General features: G+C 32.6%; 1 protein-coding gene across 3 annotated transcripts in view; it reads left to right on the top strand.

Annotated features, from left to right (window-relative positions):
- Positions 1-22,490, top strand: part of NKAIN2 (sodium/potassium transporting ATPase interacting 2) — an 876,886-nt gene that overhangs the window by 730,205 nt on the left and 124,191 nt on the right. For 2 of the 3 annotated variants that reach the window (XM_011358755.1, XM_023529803.1), the window contains exon 4: positions 5,450-5,650. The exons of the other annotated variant lie outside the window; for it this stretch is intronic. In XM_011358755.1, coding sequence (XP_011357057.1) covers positions 5,450-5,650 — 201 coding nt within the window. The remainder of the gene's footprint in view (positions 1-5,449; positions 5,651-22,490) is intronic. 3 annotated transcript variants of the gene reach the window in all.

The raw sequence follows: 22,490 nt of genomic DNA, 5'->3' as shown, positions 1-22,490 counted from the left end.
TGAGCTCAAAATTGAAAATATATCAGAATTAAATAAGCTATTGATTATGCATGGAGCAGGTCACACTCAGGAATTTCTGTTTCATTTAAAAGGGACTTCAAGGAGACCTTTCTATTGTCTGTTTTACAACCGGGAATTTTACTCTGTGGTTAAAATAATGCACACATGCATACATACATAGAGACTTTTTGTTAAAACATCTGCATGAAATAAATTAAAATATAAGATTGTGCCAGGAATCAACCAGTTAATGATTGCTGGTTGAAGATGCACTTACTTACATTTCATTCTGAAACTGCACCAAATGATATTAAAGGATAAAAAAGGGTTAAACACACAATAAAAAGAGAATATGAAAAGGAATAAATGGCCAAGAAATGTCAACAGTTTTTAGAAAATAGAAAGTAGATGGAGAATTGCCAAGTGACTCAGCAGTGTGAAGAAAACTAAAAACTATAGACATTCAGAGGAGAGTTCCAAGGTGCAGATTTGACCTATGAAATCTTTAGAAAATCAGGATTTAAGAGTGGAAGGAGTATGTCAGGCAGAGGTCTAGGAATGGACTGAATAATCTATTCGAGGAACGTTTAGACTACCCCAGGCTCTTCCTTTAGTCTGCACAACCAGGCTTCTCCTCTGGACAGGTGAGGCTCTTGAAGCACAGGTAGGCATGGCTAAGTGTCTGAAAACATGAGGATTTAATTAAAGATGACACACTGGAAAAAAAAAATCTGCATATTATGTACCAAGACCACCATCTCCTTTTCAGTTCAGCCCAAGGATGCTGTGGTCTGGTGTCTACTCTATAAGTAACCTGGAAGACCCAGAGCAAAGTCGTACAGATTCCCACAGATCTAGCATTTAGAAGGCACTGCCTAGTCATTATCATATGTGAAGGATACCGGCTGATCAGCTCAGCCCACTAATACATAACAAACTGCCAGTCAAGTTTTAGTTTATCTTTTTTGATATGAAAGGACAACCAACAATCACCAGAATTTTAAGGAAAGGTTCCAACAAGAAAGTCAAAGACAAAAACGAACATAAAAGAAAATCTTCAGGGCAATCCCACTGGCTGTTTGATCTGCTGGGATTGCTCTTTGCCATGTTTGTTCTCTTCACTTCTACACTTTATTCAGGACTCTGTTTAAATACAAATTAATAAGAGATGTATTTTCTTACCACTACATCTAAAATAGTGTCACACTCCCCCCAATTCTTCATCATTCTATTTCTTTACTTGAATTTATTTTTCTCCACATATTAATCACTCCATACATGTTGTAAGATTTTTATACATATATTTTTGTCCATTTCTCCCTCTTATAAGGGTAGGAGCATTGCTTTTGGCACATAGTAGATTCTTGATAACTATTTTTAATATTATTTATCTACTTATTTATGTACTAAAAATAAGTAACTTTAAAAAAAGCAAAAACAATGTAGAAAACAAAATTTAAAAACAATAATCAGAGAACTAAGAAAAGTTATAGCCAAGAAACAACTTAAAAATATTAGCTATACACAAGCAAAAATTAAAGAAGAATTAGCTCTTAAAAGTTTAAAATATTAAAAATTAAAACTATAGTTCAATGTCGAATTGGGAACACTTGGTAAAGAAAGTCTCCAAAAAGAGTAAAGAGAAATATAAGATATGAACAATAGGAAAAAAAAAAAAAGAATGTAAGAGATAATCATGGAAGTCAAATGTGTGACTTATAGGAGCTCTTTTAATAAAAAAAAAAGTAAAGGGGAGGGAACAATTAAGTATATAATGCAGGATGTTTTCTAGAATGGAAGGAAAGTGCTCCTGGACGGAATGGCCCTCCAGATGCTCTATAAGCTAATAAAAAAAAAATAAAAAAAAAAAAACCATCAAGGCACTCTCATATAGAATTTCAGAAGCTAAAGCTAAAAAGATTTTCTACATAGATCATCTTAAATTGTAATATGAAACGAAAATAAGTTATAGAATATATAGAGAATATATATATTTTTTGAAACCTAAAAAACAGCACTTTATATTATTGGCTATGTAAATATTCAGTAAAGCTACAGAAAATCTTTCATGAGAGTAATAATACCAAAATAATAACAATAATTATCTGTTGAGAAGGAGATAGAGAAATAGTGTTTAGGCTTACAGAGGTGACATCATTTCTATGTATCAAATTTTATTTAAAAAATTACTGCAAGTAAATATAAATTTTAATGAGTCTGAGTGATGAGTATAATGATATTGTAATAGCCTCTACACTTTTTGATGTTTTATGAAATATATCACTATTTAAAACAAAAACATGCAAGAGAACAAAAGAAAAAAACAGGCTACATAAAAAATTGTACCAAAAAATACATTTTTTAATTGTAATAACGGAAACCAGAAGATAATAGAGAAATATCCACCCAGTTATGAGTGAAAATAATCTTCAACTGAGAAGATATACTCAGCTACAGTAGCAATTAATATAAAAGTAGGATGAAAACACTTGAGACTTTAAATCATTCACCTATTCTTAAGAAACTGTGAATTATGTACTCTGTGAAACAAGAGAGCAAACTAGGTAAGAAAAAGGCATGAGAGCTTTTAAAAAAAAAATGGCACTGGTTAAAAATGGCAAGATAGATTTTATTTTAACGACCGCAGGAGGAAAGAGAGACTTCAGTGTAGAACTGAGTTCAACTCCAAGTTAAACAGGCAAGGACTTTATTAAAGACTATTTCAACATGGGAGAGAAATTAAACTCTACTCCACTGAAACAAAAGTTGGGATGATTTTTTAATGCCTGGGTAAGCTAACGTAAATGTATAGAGGACATTAGGGGGAAAGTTAGTCTATGTTATTAGGCCATCTGTGTTTGTTAATTGTCACTTATCAAAGGTAGGCTCCTATCCATTCACAGAGACCATGATATAACGGTGCTATCTTCTTTGACAATTACATTTCAAAGGGGTGGCTCTCCAGACCTTGAGAAAGACATTCCTATGCTTTAGAAAATTTACATCTTGAATGAGCAGGGAAATAATTTACAATTGCAAGTTTTCTAAAGAAAATGTTCTAAAAAAATTGAGATCGGAGGCCTACACTTGGGAAGAAACCTATTTAGTCAAGCTGAGGGGAATATTAAGTCATCTTCATCAGTTCCAGGAAACTGAGGATCCAACATAAGAGAGAAATAGTGCTAAGTGAAGACCCATATCCAATTCTGTACACTATGCCTGGAGTCTGATGAGAGCAGAAGCTTGTAGAATTCTAGATCAAAAGTCCCCAGCAAAATAACGAACAAAGAGTTATTGATTCTGATGTATTAGACCATGTAGAAATTAATATTGAATGAATCCTTACAGTTCTATTAATCTAAAAAGAATTAGTGACAGATAGTGAAAAATATGCAGCAAAATGTAAAGGAATCAGTAACAAAGATAACTAGAATATCCCCAAATATTTGGAGATTAAACAACACATTTCTAAATAACACATAGGTCAAAGATCTCTCAAGAAAAACTAAAAATTATTTTGAACTAAATGAAAATGAAAATACAATATATCAAACTTTGTGGGATATAGTGAAAGCAGTGCTTAGAAGGAAATTTATAGACGAGTGCATATTAGAAAAGAAGAAAGATCTAAAATCAGTAACCCAAGCTTCCACTCAAAAATACTAGAAAAAGAAGAACATATTAAATCCAGAGTAAGCATAAAAAAAGAAATAATAAAAATTACAGCAGAAATAATAGAAATTGAAAACAAGAAATCAATAGAGAAAGTCAATTAAATCAAAAGCTCTTTCTTTGAAACATTAATAAAATTCATAAGCTTTTAACCTGGGTAAGAAAAAAATTAGGGAAGACACAAATTACTAATATCAGAATAAAAGAGAGGTCATCACTATAGATCCCGTGGATTTTGAAAAGATAGTAAAGGAATATTATTAACAACTCTGTGCCCACAAATTTGATAATATAAATGAAACAAATTTCTTTAAAGACACAATCACCCAAAACTTACACAAGAAGAAACAATTTGAATAGAGCTATATCAATTAAAGAAATAGAATCAATAATTAATAGCTTTCAAAAAGCACCAGGCCCAGATGGGTTTTCTGGTGAATTCTACCATACATTTAAGAAAGAAATTATATCAATTTTCTACAGTCTCCTTTAGGAGACTGAAGCAGATGGAAAACATCCTAACTCATTCTATGAGGCAAGCATTAACCTAGTGCTAAAATCAGACAAATACGTTACAGGAAAAGAAAACTACAAATAAATACCTCTATGAATATAGATGCAAATATCCTCAACAAAACATTCTCAAAATGAATCCAACAATATACAAAAAGATTAAACACACACCAAGTTGGATTTATCTCAAGTATATATAAGACTGGTTCAATAATTAAAAACCAATTAATGTAATCAAAAATATGGATAGTTTTTGTGGTGGTTCAAGGTCACAAAACCTGATTTGATATATTTTCTATGCAAAATCTACCTAGTCAATCCAACACTTCATTTTGGAGTGAGAGTAGTTGGCATTTATTATCTTGCAGCTCTGTCACTGAGACTGAAATAATTCTTTTTTCTCACCACTGACCGACCCTCTCTGTTAGAATTCTTCTTTCCTGAAGACTTGGCAGGTAATAAAATGTGTTCCATTCATTCTTTTAGCCATTCTCTTCTGGGAAGATAACATTTGTCCATGTGTTATTGATAACTCCATGTTTGTGTATGCGATTGCAAACTCTGTGTAAAAACTCTATCATTATTCCATGTATAGCTACCCATCAACCTAACATGCTGAACCTCACCTTGTTGACTTATTATCCAGACCCTGCAAGAATTTGCTAATGATATTTTCTAAGAAATATTATGGCCAGTTTTACAGTACCAATTGACAAGATTGAAAAGACCCTGATATAATTGTACAATAATAGTAAGGAGAAAAAACAAGTAGTATTGTGTTCTGTTAAATAAAGGTCTTACACATTTTAGTATTAGCCACATTATGTTAAATTTTGCTGAATTGAAGTACGACTTTGATATTTAAAATGGGCAAAAGGCATATAGTCTGAGGGAGAGGAAAATAGCAGATTTAATAAATGATGAACTGCACTTGACAAAATAGTTTAAATTGTTCCCTTTGAAATATTTACAAGTCCTAAACATAAAGACTCTGGTATTACAATTAATGTAAGTCATTGATAATTTTACTAATAGTTTTATTTATATTATTGTAATCACGTAAACCTATATAAGTAGAAGCCATAGGTACATAATTTTCAAGTAGAACTGATAGTTTTACTTTAGATGCTTTCTTTCTACCTATAAAATGTAGTAAGAGGAGGAGGGAAACCCACATTTTCAAATGGGAAACCTAGAACAAGTCAGCCCCCGAAATCTAACTTTTATAAAATAATTCTCATCCTTATAAATTGCCTTCTTACAGGAAACAGACCTTATCCTGACTTTTAATATTTCAATGCACCGATCTTGGTGGATGGAGAATGGACCAGGATGTACGGTGACATCAGTGACACCTGCCCCAGACTGGGCCCCAGAAGACCATCGCTACATCACGGTCTCAGGGTGTTTTCTGGAGTACCAGTACATAGAAGTGGCTCATAGTTCCCTCCAGATTGTCCTCGCAGTAAGTGTTGACAGCCAACCACTCTTTCTAGTGCTTCCGGACTTGTGTTATTTCTGTGCAGTCTCAGTGCGCACAATGGAATATGCAGGTAAAATGTGGCTATTTTCTATTTCCTAATTAATGCCACTTTTAATAAGGATTTGTGAGATTAAACCAAGCCGTACCCTGGACTGAGTGTGCCGGTTTTTTCCAGCAATCACTAAAAGACATTGCCATCTTTAGCATTTTATATAAGAAATCCAACCAGTCAGGGTTTGATTATTTGGCTTTTGGTGGACTTTTCCAAAGAATCTGAAGGGAAGATCAGAGAGTTTTCATAACTAACATGCTGCAATACCCAAATTTATAAGATTTCAATAGGTATTCCGCCCCACACACAGTTTCTTTCTGGCTGTGCTATTAGTCTTGGGAATTCTGTTCTTCATTTGCCCTTATCTTCTTCCCAGATGTCCCCAGGTACCATCCATCACCCTTTGTCCCTCTCCCCTCAATACAATTCAGCTTTATGAATTAACTCTACTTCTAGGATTTATGCCCTCATTTTTTTTCCCCAGTATTATGCTGATAAAGAGCCTTTCCTCTACCAGGAAGCAGTAGGAATTATCAATAACTCCTTTGTATTTCTATATTTGTAGAACTATTTTTGTAATATATGCCTATGTTATATATAATATGTTATTTTACACTGTCTCACTACGACAAAGAGATAAATAAGATCAATAACATACTCCTTTTCAAGAAAAACTTTTTTTAAGGCTAAATGAATAATTTTGTGGGATTTATAAAGTTTAGGCAACTTTATTATAGATGTCTCCCTTTATTTATTACAAATCTACATGTGCTAGTCCACATGTTTTTTCTGACTCCATGTAGACCTGCAGTTATTGTGCATAGTCTTAAAATTAACAACGAATAATGCAAGTAGAATCTTGCACTTGATTATCTTAAAATAAAGATTAGTTAGATTTGATGGGATGGAAGTAGTCATTTAATTATTTAAAATCTATTTAGCTGAAGTATTCATTCTTATGTGGTATAAATAAAATATTTCTGGTTTTGGAGGACAAATAAAACATCTTCATATATATGTTAGAGAGAGGTTATAGATAAAATATTCCTTTGTTGGAACTCTGTTTTTTACTGTACCCAAACATTTTGGAAAACTTCCATTTATGTGTCAAGGATGCTATAAAGATATAGCTTGCTTATATGCATGGATAGTTACATGTGACTATTTTAGAGAGTTAGTTGAAATTATGTATAAACTGTATTCACTGATTTATTAAACCCCACATAAAATTTTGGCACACGAGTAATTTTCTAAAAAATACATTTGGACATGGAAACATATGCTAAGTCTGACATACTACCTAAAAAAATATATTTTACATAAGTAAAAACCATCTGTAAAGGCAAAATGTCTAGAGCGCAAAGAAGATGGATGGAGTGTCTCTATGAGCAGTTGTGACTGATATTTCAAGCTATTGGCTCTCAATGCTGTCTACGTTGCCCCAGTTGAGTGGAAAAATAGTTTGAGCAAACTATCACAGGATGTGACAACTTTACCTCTCCCTTTTTACACCCGTTCTATTCAGGAGCCATTCTTTTGCAATGCCGATTATGGATCCCCTGAAAATAAGTTAGCGACAGCGTACCCAAGCCGACTGCTTGGAGAATATTCAGCAGCCTTTCAGTGTTTAGACATGCTGTTGTCTAGCCAGTCTTGGGCTGAAAGCATCCGCTGCACATAAAACTTAGCAAATCTTAACTAGAGTTTTAGAATGCAAATTAAAATTGAGCTTATCTTGAACAATTTGTTCCACTTAGTTAATGGAAGCCTTCCAACTACATTTTTCTATAGTCGTTCTGATCCTTTCTACTGTCATGAGTAAGAGATGAAATAATGTCTTGAATCTCTGCTCCTCTCATTTTCACATTACCCAAGTCATCCCCCTGACATGAAATGTTCAGTTCAGTCCAGTCCAGTGAACACTATCTGAGTGCTTGGCCCCTGTTTGCATCTAGAGAAACAAATGACAAGATCCCTGACCTTGAGGATGTCACAATCAAAAATGGAGTGATGTTCCTAAGGGTACTAACCATGTGCAAACAGGCACATTTCAGGGCTGTGATAGACAGAGAATACAGTTTGTGCAGTTTACAGCATTATCTTGGCTCTTGGTTCCATCCTGCTTTTTGTAAAGTCAGCTAAACTCTCGCTCTTCTCATTGTTTTCACCAGTCTTTGAAGCTGCCCTCTCTTCCAGGATATGTGGCTTAGATCTGCTTTCATAAACTGCTGTTCTTCCAGCTACTGCTCTTGATTAACTCCAAATCTCTCTAGTTCTTTTTCTCCACCTTCACTAAGCCTTTCTTTCACAGATTCCTGACCCCTGGCACGCCTGTCACCCCGTTGTTCGGTTTTCTGCCAATCAACTTTGAGCTGATTTTGAAATTAGCATTCACAAAGCCCACATTTGCATTGCACATACATAAGATATCTCCAGTCTACAGCCAAAGGAAGATGAGTATAATATCCATGTAATTGGGAAGAGGAGCTATTAATCACACAGTTTCCAGCCGAGCAGAAAGGACTGCCAGAATGCCATAATGATGAGCCAGGTGTGAGATTTTGTGCTTTCTCCTCCTCCAGCAGCAGCATTTTCTTTTAGTTAGTATCAGATATCACATTCAAAAAGAATGCAGGTGTGCACAATTTTAATAAAACCGAAAATAAAAAATAGCCTACACTTATAAAATAGATCAAATAAATATGTATAGGGAGAGCCAAGGAGGAGGTCAACTAGAAAGATGATGCTATTCACGTTGCAAAAGAATTAAGCCAATTTCTTCAAATGTGTGATTACAACTGCACCGTTTACAAAATGTCTTCACAGGAATTAAATATTTTGACTTGTGGAACAGTCCTGTGAGGGCAGCAGAACAGGTTACAGGCCTTTCCCGAGACTTCTTAGCTAGTAAATAGGGAAGATGGACATGCTGATCTGTTTTTCTCTAGTACCAAGGATGAGAAATAGGCTTCACCCTGCATGCCATCACCAGCTGATGAGTAATGGATTCTTGAAGCCCAAAAATTCAGAGTTCTTTAGTGGCAAAGAATACCATAATTAATTAGCTATGTCTGCCATGGGTGTGTGTGCCTTATATTTGTTATGCACATTATACTTCACTCACATAACTAACACAATGAAAAGGGAAGGTGTTTCACAAAGAAATGCAAATATGAAGCTTAAGGAAAAACATGTATGGCCAGCACTGAAGTAACTTTATATTTTAAAATACATGTTAAGATTTTAAATAATTTATTGGAGAAAGAAAACAAAAATAAATATTTAGTCCTTCTTTTCTCTAGCTTACTTCCACAGGACCAATATCTCTACATTTTATATAAATTTCTCCAACCACAATTGCTAGGTGTTGTTTCCCTTTAGTCCCTTTATTTATTTTACTTCTGACACACTTCTAAGTTTGTAGCAATTGACTGTTAATATTTTTAGGAGACCAGGAGAGGATATTGGTAAAAGGTAAATAAGCTTAATATTTCCTGCAGATATTAAAATTGGCTTGGAAACCATCTATGAATTAGCAGAAAAGTCATAGAAGGCTTTAGAATAGATTCAAAAATCTGGTGCTGTTCATAGGTTCACTTCCAAGTTCATCCTTCAGTTATAGCTTTTTCCCTATTCAGAAAACTTTGTGCTTTGTAGAGTGCATGAAATTATGGAAGTCATTGTTCAACAGATTGTGGTAAAAAAAAAAAAAATTGAAGATAAACTATATGTCTTCAGATGGATGGAGTCACAGCTGTTTCTAATTACTCTCAGTTAATGATAAATATTTGCCATTCAGCTTGCTAAGACTTGCCTAGAAATACCATTGGTGAAGAAATTTTCAAAACCTTAAATGCCTTCCTTTATCCAAGTTGATTTGGGGTTGTGCTGGGAATGGCGTATGAATATTTCTTTGGATGTTGCTGACTTGCGTGGTTCATGGATGAGAGGGAAGGGCTTATTGCTCAGGCTGCATTTGACTCCTTTAATCTGGAAATGCTTATTTGCAGACAAAGATTGGATTGTCAAAGATTTGAGTCCTGATTTTCATGTAGCCTAGAATATTGCTATTAAAGTGGTAAATAGTAAATTTATGTTGTGAACTTTAGTAGTTTTAAAAGGGTAAGTGAGGAGATGGTATGAGCTGATACTCAGCTACTACTGCATTCAGAAATGAAATGATTGCCATGTGTATATTCTTCGTTACATTTGTTTGAATTGAAAAAATTAAGACAGATTTCCTTAAGAAACAAAATAGATTTGATTTTTAGTTTATTTGTTTCACAGTGAAACATGAATTAGCCATTTAATTTATAAGTTATTGTGTTTGCTATTTTTTATAAATTAAATTAGCCATATCTGCAGCTCTATGGTTTGATAAAAATATGCTCAAATCACATAATTTTTAAATATTTCAGTATTCAGTATCCCACACACATTTTTTTTATATACATCAGAATAAGCTAGGTGCCTTTAAGAAAAAGAGTTAGGAGCATAATTAGTAGTTGTTTATTATGTCTTGGTAGTGTGTTTTTGGTATAGTTCCCAGAAATCGCTGATGCATAATGGGCAATTTCCATTTTTTTGCCGTCATTAAAATTGAAGAAAAACCTAATAGATCTGTCAATAGGTATATTATTTGAAATAATTTTTATTTAGATAACCATGTAAATTATTTACACCTAAATCAGAAGTTGTAGGAGTTAAATGAGTCATTGTAACAAATGTCTCTAATTCTTCTCTTATAACAAGACTTTTTGTGCTTAAACCTAATAAATAAATAAATAAATAAACTCATACTAAATTCTGCCTTATTCTAGTACTAATAAGAAATAAATTTCAAATAAAATTTTATTTTTGTACCTAATTTTGATCAACATTTGTAATCGACTGTTGATTTGATCAATTTTATAAAATCATAATTGTCGTGATAGCCCAAATAATAACATATTTTTATTTTCTCAACCAAAAAAACATAACTATGTGAAGTGATGGATGTGTTAATTAACTAGATGGTGGAAATCCTTTCAGAATGCATCTGTATATCAGATCACCACAATGAATATTTTAAATATCTTACAATTTTATTTTCCAATTATACCGCAGTAAAGCTGAAAAAAAAATTAAATGTCAAGAAAAAGAATACATTTTTAACACTTAATGCCTTATAGATATGGGAAAGAAAAAAATCAAATTTAAATTTATACGTATTTAATTTAACACATACAAATTTATATTATACACATATATAGTTGGTGCAGATAAGTATGATAGTGTGATAGGTATAAAACTTCAAAATAAATAAACATTACATTAGAAAAAGTTCTGTGGATGCAGTGGTATGGAAATACAAGTTCAAAAGAAAAGGAAATACATAAAATTTATGATTATATAAAAGAATATGCACATGTGTTTTTAAATGAAAGAGGGTGAATTTCAAATCACAATGGCATTCAAATTTCATTGTAGATATATACATTTATTTATTTATTGAAATTAAGTTTATTGAGGTAACATTGGTTCATACAATTATATAATTTTCAGGTGTACATTATAATTTGACATCTGTATATTCTATTGTGTGTCTACCACTCAAAGTCCAGTTTTCTTTAGCTATCATATATTTGATCCCCTTTACCCACTTCACCTTCCTCCTAAACCCTATATTTGACTCCCTTTACCCCATCTTCCTCCCTCCTCCTCGCCTACCCTACTAGTAACCACTAGCCTATAGTCCATGTCCATGAGTCTCTGTTTCTTTGTCCTGCTCATTTGTTGCTTTTAGGTTTATAGCCCATATATAAGTGATATCATGTAATTTTCAACTTTTTCTGTCTGGCTTATTTCACTTAGCATGATTATCTCGAGGTCCATCCATGTTGTCACAAATGGCAGTATTTCATCTCTTCTTATGGCTGAGTAATATGTCATTGGATATATTTAAAAGAGTAACTAATGTCCCTTTAAAACTTAATGTTAATATTTATAATATGCCAATATAATTAGCCCTTTTGCAGCCATTTAAACTAATGATGAAAAATATCAAACATCAATTTCAAATGTACACAGTTTTTAAACAGACTTCTAAAAATTCTTTCTTAAAGGCCATTACTCTAAAGCAATGGTTTTTAATGCTGCCTGAGACTAGATATTATTCACTTTTTTAAAGGATTACCATGAACATTACTTACTTCTAGAAATTTTGTCTCCTTAGGCCTGAAATAGGATCTATGTGGGTGTAATTTTCAAAATTTTCACCAGAAATATTAGTGTCTTCCCTTTCTTTTCACTACTGATCTCTCTGTTGTCCTGAATTGCTCAGGAATATGTGGTGTTTGGTCAGGAAGATGACTCTATAATACCAAAAATGGTACCCCAGCTCCATTGCTTATCAACTCCTTTTTGGGCTTTGAGAGTCATTTCCCTTCCAGTATTGCAGGGTCAAGCCCATGACATAATTAGTCTGTCATCAAATATTGAATGTGTATATCTGTACCAGGTCTGCTATATCTCCACACTAAAGAATGAGGTGGTATAGAGCTGGAACTAAAAACTGAGTCTTCTGATTCCTAGTTCAGGGTCCAAGACTGGACAATAGTTTTCTACTTAGGACAAAACTACTTGCTGCCTGTGATGGAAACAGACAAAATGACAAGCATTTGGCTTCTTCCCTAGCTCCTGTAATGCTTCAATAGCTTTACTGCTTGGCTTCAAATATTTTACATACTGCTCCAAACTCTAGTTCTCCTGGGTACTGAGATACACAGACATACTTGTCATAGGATAGTAACCCAATAAATGAAATAAACGTGATTTGTCTCTCTGTAATATCATGATAAATTATATATATATTTATAAAAATATGAGAAGAACCAAATCACAATTGTGAACAGGGGATTTTTCCAATGAAAAAGTTCCTGAAATAAGAGAATGAAAGTGGTAAATAGAATTAGGAAAGGACATTTCTTAGCACATATAAACAATATTCTACAAACTAATTTTAGCACCCCTACTGGATTTATCCTTGAATAGGAAGAAATAATCAAGACCTATTAATACTTCTGAAATGGACACATGTTTTAACATTATAACCTTTCTCAATTTATCTTGCCAATAACAAAGTCATTAGAACACTATCCTTTCAGAACTTAATACCCTGATGTTTTATCCACAGATGTCAGTCAAGTTTGGTAAAAATAAACCTTGAAGATTCAGTTATCATGCACTTTATTTTATTTTGTTTTATTCCTGAAATGTGCCCTTATAAATTGGTGAGTAGTTTTGTGAGTTCATGAACGCAAGAACTTGAACAGCCTCTAAAGTCAAATTAAGTCTAAGATTTTTTTTTTTTTTTTTTTTGCTTTTAGTGTTTTCTGGTATTCCCTACATGCAAATTCAGAAATAAAAGTAAAATATTCACAGTCTGGGAATAACAATCCTTAAATCTTACACACAGCTGCATAAGAAACTATTTTATAATTATGAACTAAAGGAGATAATGTTTAAGAAATTTCCTTGAAAACAATAAAGGTGGTGTTATTTATTTTCTCCTTAGCTCAGTTTCTCCCACCACTCCTTGAGAATACTATTATTTTTTCAAACTAACAGTGATGTTCAAAAACGAACAAAGTCCAACCAAGTGTACTTACTACTCAAACAGAACTGTGATTCTCAAGCCAGTGTAATACTATTTAGTGTACCAAACACTAGCCTACACAAAGGTAAGTTTTATCCCATATCAATCATTATCATCAGTATGTAATATCAGGTTCTATGTAAACATAATGTTTGAAGCACTTGCTTACCTCCTAGAGTATGTCACTTGATCTATGAGAATAGCTAGAAACATTATGGAATAAAAATACCAACACATTTAAGATGGTAGTAGGGATTCTAGGCTGCAACAAATCACCAATAATTAGGTTTCAAATGAGATATTTTCTTCAATAATATGAAATTGTCTACATAGAGTATTGTGCAATGAGCCATGTACAGTTTCATTTCTTATATTTAAATTTATAATTACAAATTTGTTTCAGAATAAAATAGTTAAGTATATTAAATCATAAGTCATTTTGGAAAGAAATAGAGTACTTAGTATATATATTTAGTATTTAGCACATACTAAAAGAGTATTTTTTGAAAAATATAAGTTCTTGGCCTTGAAAAAAGGTTACCATCTTACTTTGTAATATATAATATCATTGTATTTTAGGATGTCTTTTCAGTCATGATCAATTATTATGATAAACATTTATAAGAAATGTCTGTTGGCAATTTCTTTTTTACAAGAACTTCTAAACAGTAGTAAAATAATAGCAGAATGTGTTAGCCTTTTCAAATAACAGCAGGGCATTCTTAAAGGAAAGATGTAAAGATGATTTATAATGACAGCTATTATATGAGGGATAATTTATTGTTTAGCATGTCATACTTGAGTAAAAAAGAATTAAAATATGGGCAAATACATTTAAGCTAAATAGTGTTTACACAGTAGAAGAAGAGCCATCTGTAATATTCCTTCTGTACCTTTTGCTTGTATTGATCCTATAAATAGTATTTTAAACTCTACTATTTTCAACCCACACATTCTTCTACACAAAGCAGTATATAATTCCTAGTCCTTATTATCCTCTTTCCTATTCCTGTGCTGTGGCATCATGACTGAATTCGTCCTGACTCTGCCATTTATTCCTCTGATCTTTGTTCTGACTCCCACAAGTTGTGAAATTACTTTCAAGTAGTAACCCTGAGAGTCAAGGCTACATCTTTTTACACACATATGTTTATCACTTATTCTCTGAATTTAATTCAAAATATTATATTTTATTATACTTAATGAGGCAGCTATTTGTCACATGATTATTTTGGTTAATGCTAATTGCAAATATGGCAGAATAAAGCAGGATAAGATAAAAGAACTACCAAAGGGTGATCAAGGAAGGTGATTCTGATAGGTGATTTTTGAACCACTTTCTGAGTATCTTGAGAGCTGGACCATGTAGATGTTTGGGAGAAGAGCATTCTAGGTAAAAGATAGGTAAGGGCAGTGACCTCCACTCATGAGGGTGTATCTGCAGCTCTGACCATGTGTAACTAGCTACCAACCTGCAGTCAGTAATTACAGGTCACATTCTCAAAAGTAAGTCAGCTTAGCTATATCACTCGTCTTTCCTCTCTCTGCCTTCAGTCCATTTAAATTCTTTTTCTTTAAAATACTAAACACTTTCCTTCCAAATGTGGTCATTCTCCTACTCTATTCCCACATTTGAATCATTCTTAAATTTATTTTTTAAACTTTTTAAAATTCATTTTGCCTTCTTTTATTTATCTGCTTCCGCCTACCTGTAAAGCCTGATGGTGACCTTACTACTCTCCTTCTAAAGCTCTCCAACTGTCTATCCTTCTCTCTATCATTGTCATGATAAACAGCATCATCCCTGTTCTGAAGGTTGGAATCATGACATCATCTTCACTCTTCTGGTGCCATTTCTCCTCTCAGGTTAATAATCCAAAGACGTTTCTATGGAACTAAATTTTAGAGAAACATCAGTTATTTGCTGGCTGGAAGCCAATATTTTTCAGTTTTTCTAGAAAATACCTTCTAGTGTTACATTTTATTTTTTTCATCTATTAAATGATAAAATCTATTCATCACAATCCCAGCAATGCTAAGTAAAATTTTTATGGTAAACAATGTCTTGCCAGAGGTTGGTGGGCATGACTCATTATTGTCAATGATCTCTCTGTACCAATTAGTTCATATAAACCTTGAAATTTGGGAGAGTGTTTTTTTAAGGTTCATTCAATGAGAAAAATCTAGAATAATAATAATGAAAATATAATTTTGTATATCATTATTTTCACTATAGTGTATAAAACTTTCATACATGAGTTATTGTATTGTGTTCAACAACTCTGTGAGGTGAATAAGGGTTAACTCTGAGGGACCTGCCAATGTGGCTAGAAAAATTATTTGATTATTTACATTTTAAATTTTAAAAACTCACTGAAAGCTCTATTTAAATATATCTGCATGAACAGATACCTGAGATTAATCTTCATTTTACTTTCTTTTTGTGATCCATTTTGAGTTCTTTTTTCCTTTAAATCCCATATGCTTACAGATGTTAATCCCCAGAGAGCATAATGATTCTCCCAACAGAAGCGGTTTGTTGCTTGGCCTTGCTTTGCTGAAACCCAGTTAGAGGCTCTGATGACAGATAGTCTGCTTGTCAGCTTTGCCACATGAATCCAAAGAAAATGGAACTTATCAGGAGCTGAGCCTCAAGCACTACCTGTGCCTCTTATTTGGGCCATTTCATGCTAGGTTTGGCAGAGGTCTTAGTCTTTCATCATTTAGTTCACTGACAGAAAGAAAAGGGAGCTGTTGCACTTTTAGGTACCACTCTGCAGACGGCTATATTGCAAAATAAACAAACAATATATTTTTAGGGCACCACCTGCAGCAAGCAGCTGTACCAAACAGAGCAGAACCACGAAGGATGTGATTTGTTCCATTTAACATGAAGTCTTGAGGTTTGAGAAGAGAGGGAGGAGAAGGTTCTATGTATACAACCCACACATCCGCAATTTAAACTGAAGCTGATTTTCTTTCTTTTTTAGATTGGAATTGAGGTATCATTATATCTTTCCTCCTTTCCCACCCCACAACCTCTGGTTGAAAACAATTCTATTATTGGGGTTATAACTGTTAACTGAGAAAATCATTTTTCTCTGCCAGTAAACTTCCTCTTTCATTCAAGGGCAATTTTCTCTCATAGCAACCTATACTTAAATGCCAACATCTGCTATATCTAAGCTGCATATAAAATGGTGTCTGGCATTTACACGATGCCAATGACATAATTAGAGAAACTCGTACACTTGGCTTACATAGAATTTTCTTATCTTATAGCTTTCATCAATTTCAGTCCTTCGGGATCTGTCTGCCTCTCTAAATGTGCCACACAAGTCTAAAATACTTTGAAAGCTGAATTTTTAGCTCTTATTCTGATTGACAATCAGTCTTGCATTAACTTCGACCCTTCTAGACATTAAAGATGTATAATGCATTGTGATAAATTCTATCATATCTGCATTGTCTGAGTACCTAGAATTTTGAGGCTGATGCAAGAGATATTTTAAGTACTTGCTTTTTTTCTCCTAGATTTAAAAATCTCATTCTCTTAATAGCTATTGATTCTAACCTCACAAACCAAAGTCACTATTTCATTTTAAGTTCTTCTAGGTGAGCTGGGATAAATATAATTAAATTATAGATGAATCTGGAGGTGATCCAAGTAGTTATAAATTGAGGTCATTTTAAGTACAGAGAGGGACAGTTACCTTTAATCTTAGATTGGCCACCAAGAACTATACAATATTTTGCTTTTCCTTGACAATGGACATTTTAGAAAGAGAGAGGAAAATGGTTTAATGTTTAGGAAATGAACTATAATACCGTTCTTGACTCCTATACCACTGACTAGATTTTTAGTCTGAAGGAGAAAAGTCCTTTGACCGTCTTTTTTGTGCCTCATTAAAACTTTTTGGTGGGACTTGTTCATGTTGCTCTAAGACTCAGAGAGGTGAAATAAAGGAATTATAAATCTGCATTGTTTCATGCATCCAACTAATAGAGAAAATCAAAGCCTGTGATCCAGGAAACTGTTTCCTCTATTATTTTCATCTTCATCATTAAGATGATGATTTTTAAGAATATTGGGCACAAAATAAATTCCTGCCAAAGTAGTCTCCAGGAGTATTGAATGTGAGTACTGAATGTGAGAACTGCTTCCATCTCTTTCACCTTTCTAACGTTTACTGGAAAAAGCTCTCAGACTGGGTTTTGCTAAATTATCTGCTTCTGAATCCTTGTCAGTCTGTCAAGACACTACTTTGTGACTCTGGGACAGTGCATTTTAACTGTATGTTATTGAAACTTTGGAAGGAAAGGAAATATCTTTAGTTCCAAAGGACAAAAGAGGACCTTTAGCGGGAGCCTCAGGTTCCACAAGAGTCTATTACATTATCTTTAATGATTAATTATAGTATACCAAATATTCTTCAGGACTCTCTGGGGAATATTAAAAGGAAAGAGAGTCTTTGACCATGAGGCTCAGCGAGTGTGGAATGAGGGAGAGGGCTGAGTGAGTGAATAACATATATTAAAAAAAAAGTGGGTGACAAAAGAGAGGATTCAGCATTTCAGATGATTGAACGTGTGTGTAAAAGGTTCAGAGACAAACATTAGGCATCTTCTTGAAGCCTCAGTTTCCTCATCTAGAATAGGCATAACAATAGTATCTACCTAATTTTACCTAACATTACATGAAATTTACCCTCCTACCAAATTTTTAATTGTACGACACAATATTTTTGACTATATGTGTGTATGCATGTACAGCAGATCTCTAACACTTTTTCATCTTGCTTGACTAAAACACTATACCTTCTGGACAGCAACTTTCAATTTCCTCCTCTGTCCAGCCCCTGGAAATACCATTATACTTTCTGCTTCTATAAATTTGACTATTTTCAACACCTCATATAAGTGAAATCATGCAGTATTTGTCATTCTGTGACTAGCTTATATCACATAGTGTAATGTCTTTAAGTTTTATCTGTGTTGCCATATATTTTTTAAGCTGAAATATGTATACCACATTTTCATTATCCATTAATTCATCTGTATGTGTATCCATTGCATGTTCATACCACATATTCATTATCCATTAATCTGTCAATTAATCTAGGGTGTTTCCACCTCTTGGCTGTTTGAGCATAGAATGGCACATATCTTTTCAAAATCCTGTTTTAAATTTTTTGAATTAAATACCCAGAAGTGGAATTTCTGGATCATGTAATGGTAAGTTTTATTTTTAATTTTCAAGAAACTTCCATACTGTTTCCCATCATAGCTATGCCATTTTACATTTTCAACAACAGAGAGCAAAGGTTCCAATATATCCACTTCTTTATCAACACTCGATTTTTTAATTAACCAATTTTTTTTTTTTTTTTTATAATAGCCATCCTGACACTTATGAGGTGATATCACATTCTGGTTTTGATTTACATTTCTTTGACTAGTGACATTGAGGATTTTTTCATCTTCCTGTTAGCCATTTGTATGTCTTCTTTGAGGAAATGTCTATTTAATATTTTATCCATATTTTTAATTGGGTTATTATTTTTTTGGCTATTGAGTTTTAGATATTCCTTATATATTTTAGAGATTAACCTCTCATCAGATAATATGATTTGCAAATATTTTCTCCCATTCTGTGTTTTTTTTTTTTTTAATTCTGTTGACTGTTTCCTTTGTTGTGCAGAAGTTTTTTAGTCTGATGTAATTCTACTTGTCTATTTTTGCTTTCATTGCCTGTGCTTTCAATGTCATTTCCAAGAAACCGTTGCCAAACTAATGTTATAAAGTGTTTACTCTATGTTTTCTTTTAGGAGTTTTATAGTTTTGGGTCTTATGTTTAAGTCTTTATTTCATTTTGAGTTCTCTTTTTTTTTTCTTTACTTTTTTAAACTGCTTCACTTTGATTTTTTAAATTTTAAATTCATTTTTATTTTATACTTGTAGGAAGTCATTTTTTTTAGTGATTAGCACTGCATTTTACTCAGCATCCTTAACAAAGCTACGTATAATCAGTATATTTAGCATCCTCCTGAATAATGCAGAACACTTAGAATGCTCTAAGTTCCCCTTAAACACCCTAATTTTCTATATCTCATGATTCATTGTCTATTATTTTATGTTTATAACTCTTAATTTACTGTTATTTTTATATTTTTAATGTTTTTGTGTTTTCTCCATGTTTTGAAGAACTTTTTGTCTTCTATTGCTTCTTCGTATTTTATTCTTTATTTTATCATCAATTTTTTTGTTACTAGCAAATAATTTTAACAAGCTTCTCTGGATAATGAATATTTAGTCTTCATACATGAAAACCAATATTTATTTTATCCTCACCTCTTAATGATAATTTATTTGGTATAGAATTCTATGTTGATATCTAGTTTTCCTAATCATTTTGAAACTGTTCTATTGTCTTCGGGCATTCGTTGTTCCTCAGAAGAAGTTGGCTCTGAGTATGCTTATTATTGCATTATAAGTAATGTGTCTGTCTATTTCCCTTAGAAGCTTTAAAAATTCTGTCTTTATCTTTGATATCCTGAAATATCACTGAAGGACATAATTAAATGTGAGTTTTTAAATATTATTTCTTACTTGACACTCAGAACTTTCTTTTTCATGGCCTTCTTTAATTCAGAAAAGTGATTCACCATTTTCTTTTTAAATATTATTTTATTTTTGCCTTCTGGAATATCAATTGTGTTTTGGAACTTCTTGTTCTTAACTATTATTTTATATTTTTCTTTTTTTCTCTCTGTGATAGACTTTTAAAATTTTAATGGATTTTTTTTGTAATTTCTATTTAGTTTTTTAAAACTCAGCTCCATTTCTCAAATATTTTTTTTCTTTCAGTTTTTATTTATTCATCTTTTTTTGTATGTTTAAAACATATTGGTTTTAAAGCATAATTTAGATGATCTATTATCCATAGTTTCTGGACTGGGGATCTTTATTATATTCACTATTTAAACCACAGCCGGGGGTACCTTACACGCTTTGTAATTATTTGCTATGTGCATCTTCTTTCAGGAGTTGTTCAGACTAAGGCTCTACAATTGCCCTAAGATGGGAAGGCAGTTTTGCATTGACCTAGCCTAACGTCCTACAGCCATGCATACAAGTCAAATCTAGATCCCACTTTCATGCATAGCTCAAGCATAATTTTCATGGTGACTGGCTCCATCTATGAATGATCCAGAACCACTCCTTAGGCCAATTTCTGTCCATGATCAAAACTGCCACTTCCTATCTTCTTTTTTTTGAAGAAAGCACACTTCCATTTCTTTATTATACCTGGGTAGTTTGATGCCAATTGCAATTTATAGTAAAACTTTTCTTCCTAGAGTGCATATTTAATCTTTATACACACAAAGATTACAATTTTTGCTCCGTTCCTTGTCTTGGCTTTAAAATCCCTTTTTGTTTATTGGACATGAAGCTTTCCTTTATTTTATTTTAAACTTAACTATGACTTGCATTTCACTTATATTTTACCTGAGACAGTATCTATATACATTCTATTCACCATATTGACTAGAAGTCTCATGAACGACTGTAATGATTTTGGTAGGAAGTGTTCTAAAACATTTTATGTATTTTCATGATTTATTAAACAGCAAAAAAATGAGTATAAATATATCTTTTAAAAAATTTTATTTTCAAGCCAGATATAGGAGAAAGAAACCTGTCCTCAGGTCCAGCTCTGCCACTTGGCTCTTGTCACTTGAGCAGATATCTGTAGAATTTATAATTTCTCCATCTGCAAAATGAATGCTATAATATTTACCTTAAATACTTCAGATACTATTACAAATATTATTTTAAAAAGTTGTTTTAAAAAATAAAGTAGCACCTATTAAACAACATATTATACAGTACACCTTCATTAAAGATATCAGTTATTTAATGAACCATATGAAATATAACAGCACATTCAAGGCCCATTGAAAATGTGTTGGAATGTTTTTCTGAAATCACATACCTATAGATAGTTAGGAATTTTGTGTCTTTATATATACTACCTATATTTTTATCTGTTTTTTTTAAAATAAGTTGATCATAAGTCACTTTTTGTCATTTGAGTCGTGTCTGCCTCATTTGACCAAAATTGTTCTTTTACTCTTTTCCAGCTTCTATGTCCTCTGCTTTTAGTCTTCTGTGGGCAGAAAAACTAACATTATTAGAACTATAAAAATAATAACAATAATTCATCATTGAGTCACAGACTGAGGGCCTCCTCTATGAATAAAATACATAGAATTGGTGAAATATTTGAGGTGCTCATAATGTTTTCACACATTTCCTGACTAGTGGCCATATTCTAGTGAATGTCTTTGGTTAAGAAGCAATTTATGAGTGAGGTGTTTATGTATAAAATAAAACCCCAAGGGTACATATTTCCCTTTACATATTGATAAAACAAACAAACAAACAAACAAAAACAAACCTCATTTTGCTGGGCTATTGATTAGTTAGTGATGAAACTGAAGTAGAGCCCAGTCCTATTCTACAGCCCCATATTCTTTCCAAATCCTTATGTTGATTCTAGTTACATACCATTTTGTTAACACCGTGAGAAATATGACCTAGAACTTTATTTATATATTATTTATTTTCAAAGTCAACTATAAAGGAGTAATTTTTAAGGTAATTTTTCTAGCCTTCCTACCATCCAATAAGGATAACATCTAGTTTGATATAGGTCATACCACTTAACTGTCTTCTACAACTTTTGGAGGGGAAATGTTATTAAAAAAAGAAAAAAAAAAACACCTCTTTTGGTATATTGTATTGGTATTTTTCAGATAAATGTCTTTGTGGTCTTTGACTTATGCTTGCTGTAGAATATATACTTTTCAAAGGTAGTAATTTTGTTGTTGTTCCTTTCTGGTTAATTTGCATCTGGCCAAAGCATAGCATATGTGCTCTGTTTCAATAGATAGTAATAAAGAATGGAGATTGAGAAATATGGGGACAGAGAGAATGAATGCTTGGAAAACCTGTAATTGGATATAATTTAGGATCTTGCAGTTTTCCTTTACATGTGAAAAAAGCTTATGTGTTTCTATCTAAAGCACCTTCACCTGTAAACAGGTGAGAAACCAGAAATAGAAATAAAG

The sequence above is a fragment of the Pteropus vampyrus genome, unplaced genomic scaffold (genome assembly GCF_000151845.1).
Source record: "Pteropus vampyrus isolate Shadow unplaced genomic scaffold, Pvam_2.0 Scaffold43, whole genome shotgun sequence".
In the NCBI taxonomy this organism is placed as follows: domain Eukaryota; kingdom Metazoa; phylum Chordata; class Mammalia; order Chiroptera; family Pteropodidae; genus Pteropus; species Pteropus vampyrus.
Note: the sequence above shows the minus strand (reverse complement) of the source record. Positions and strands in the feature narration are given on the sequence as shown.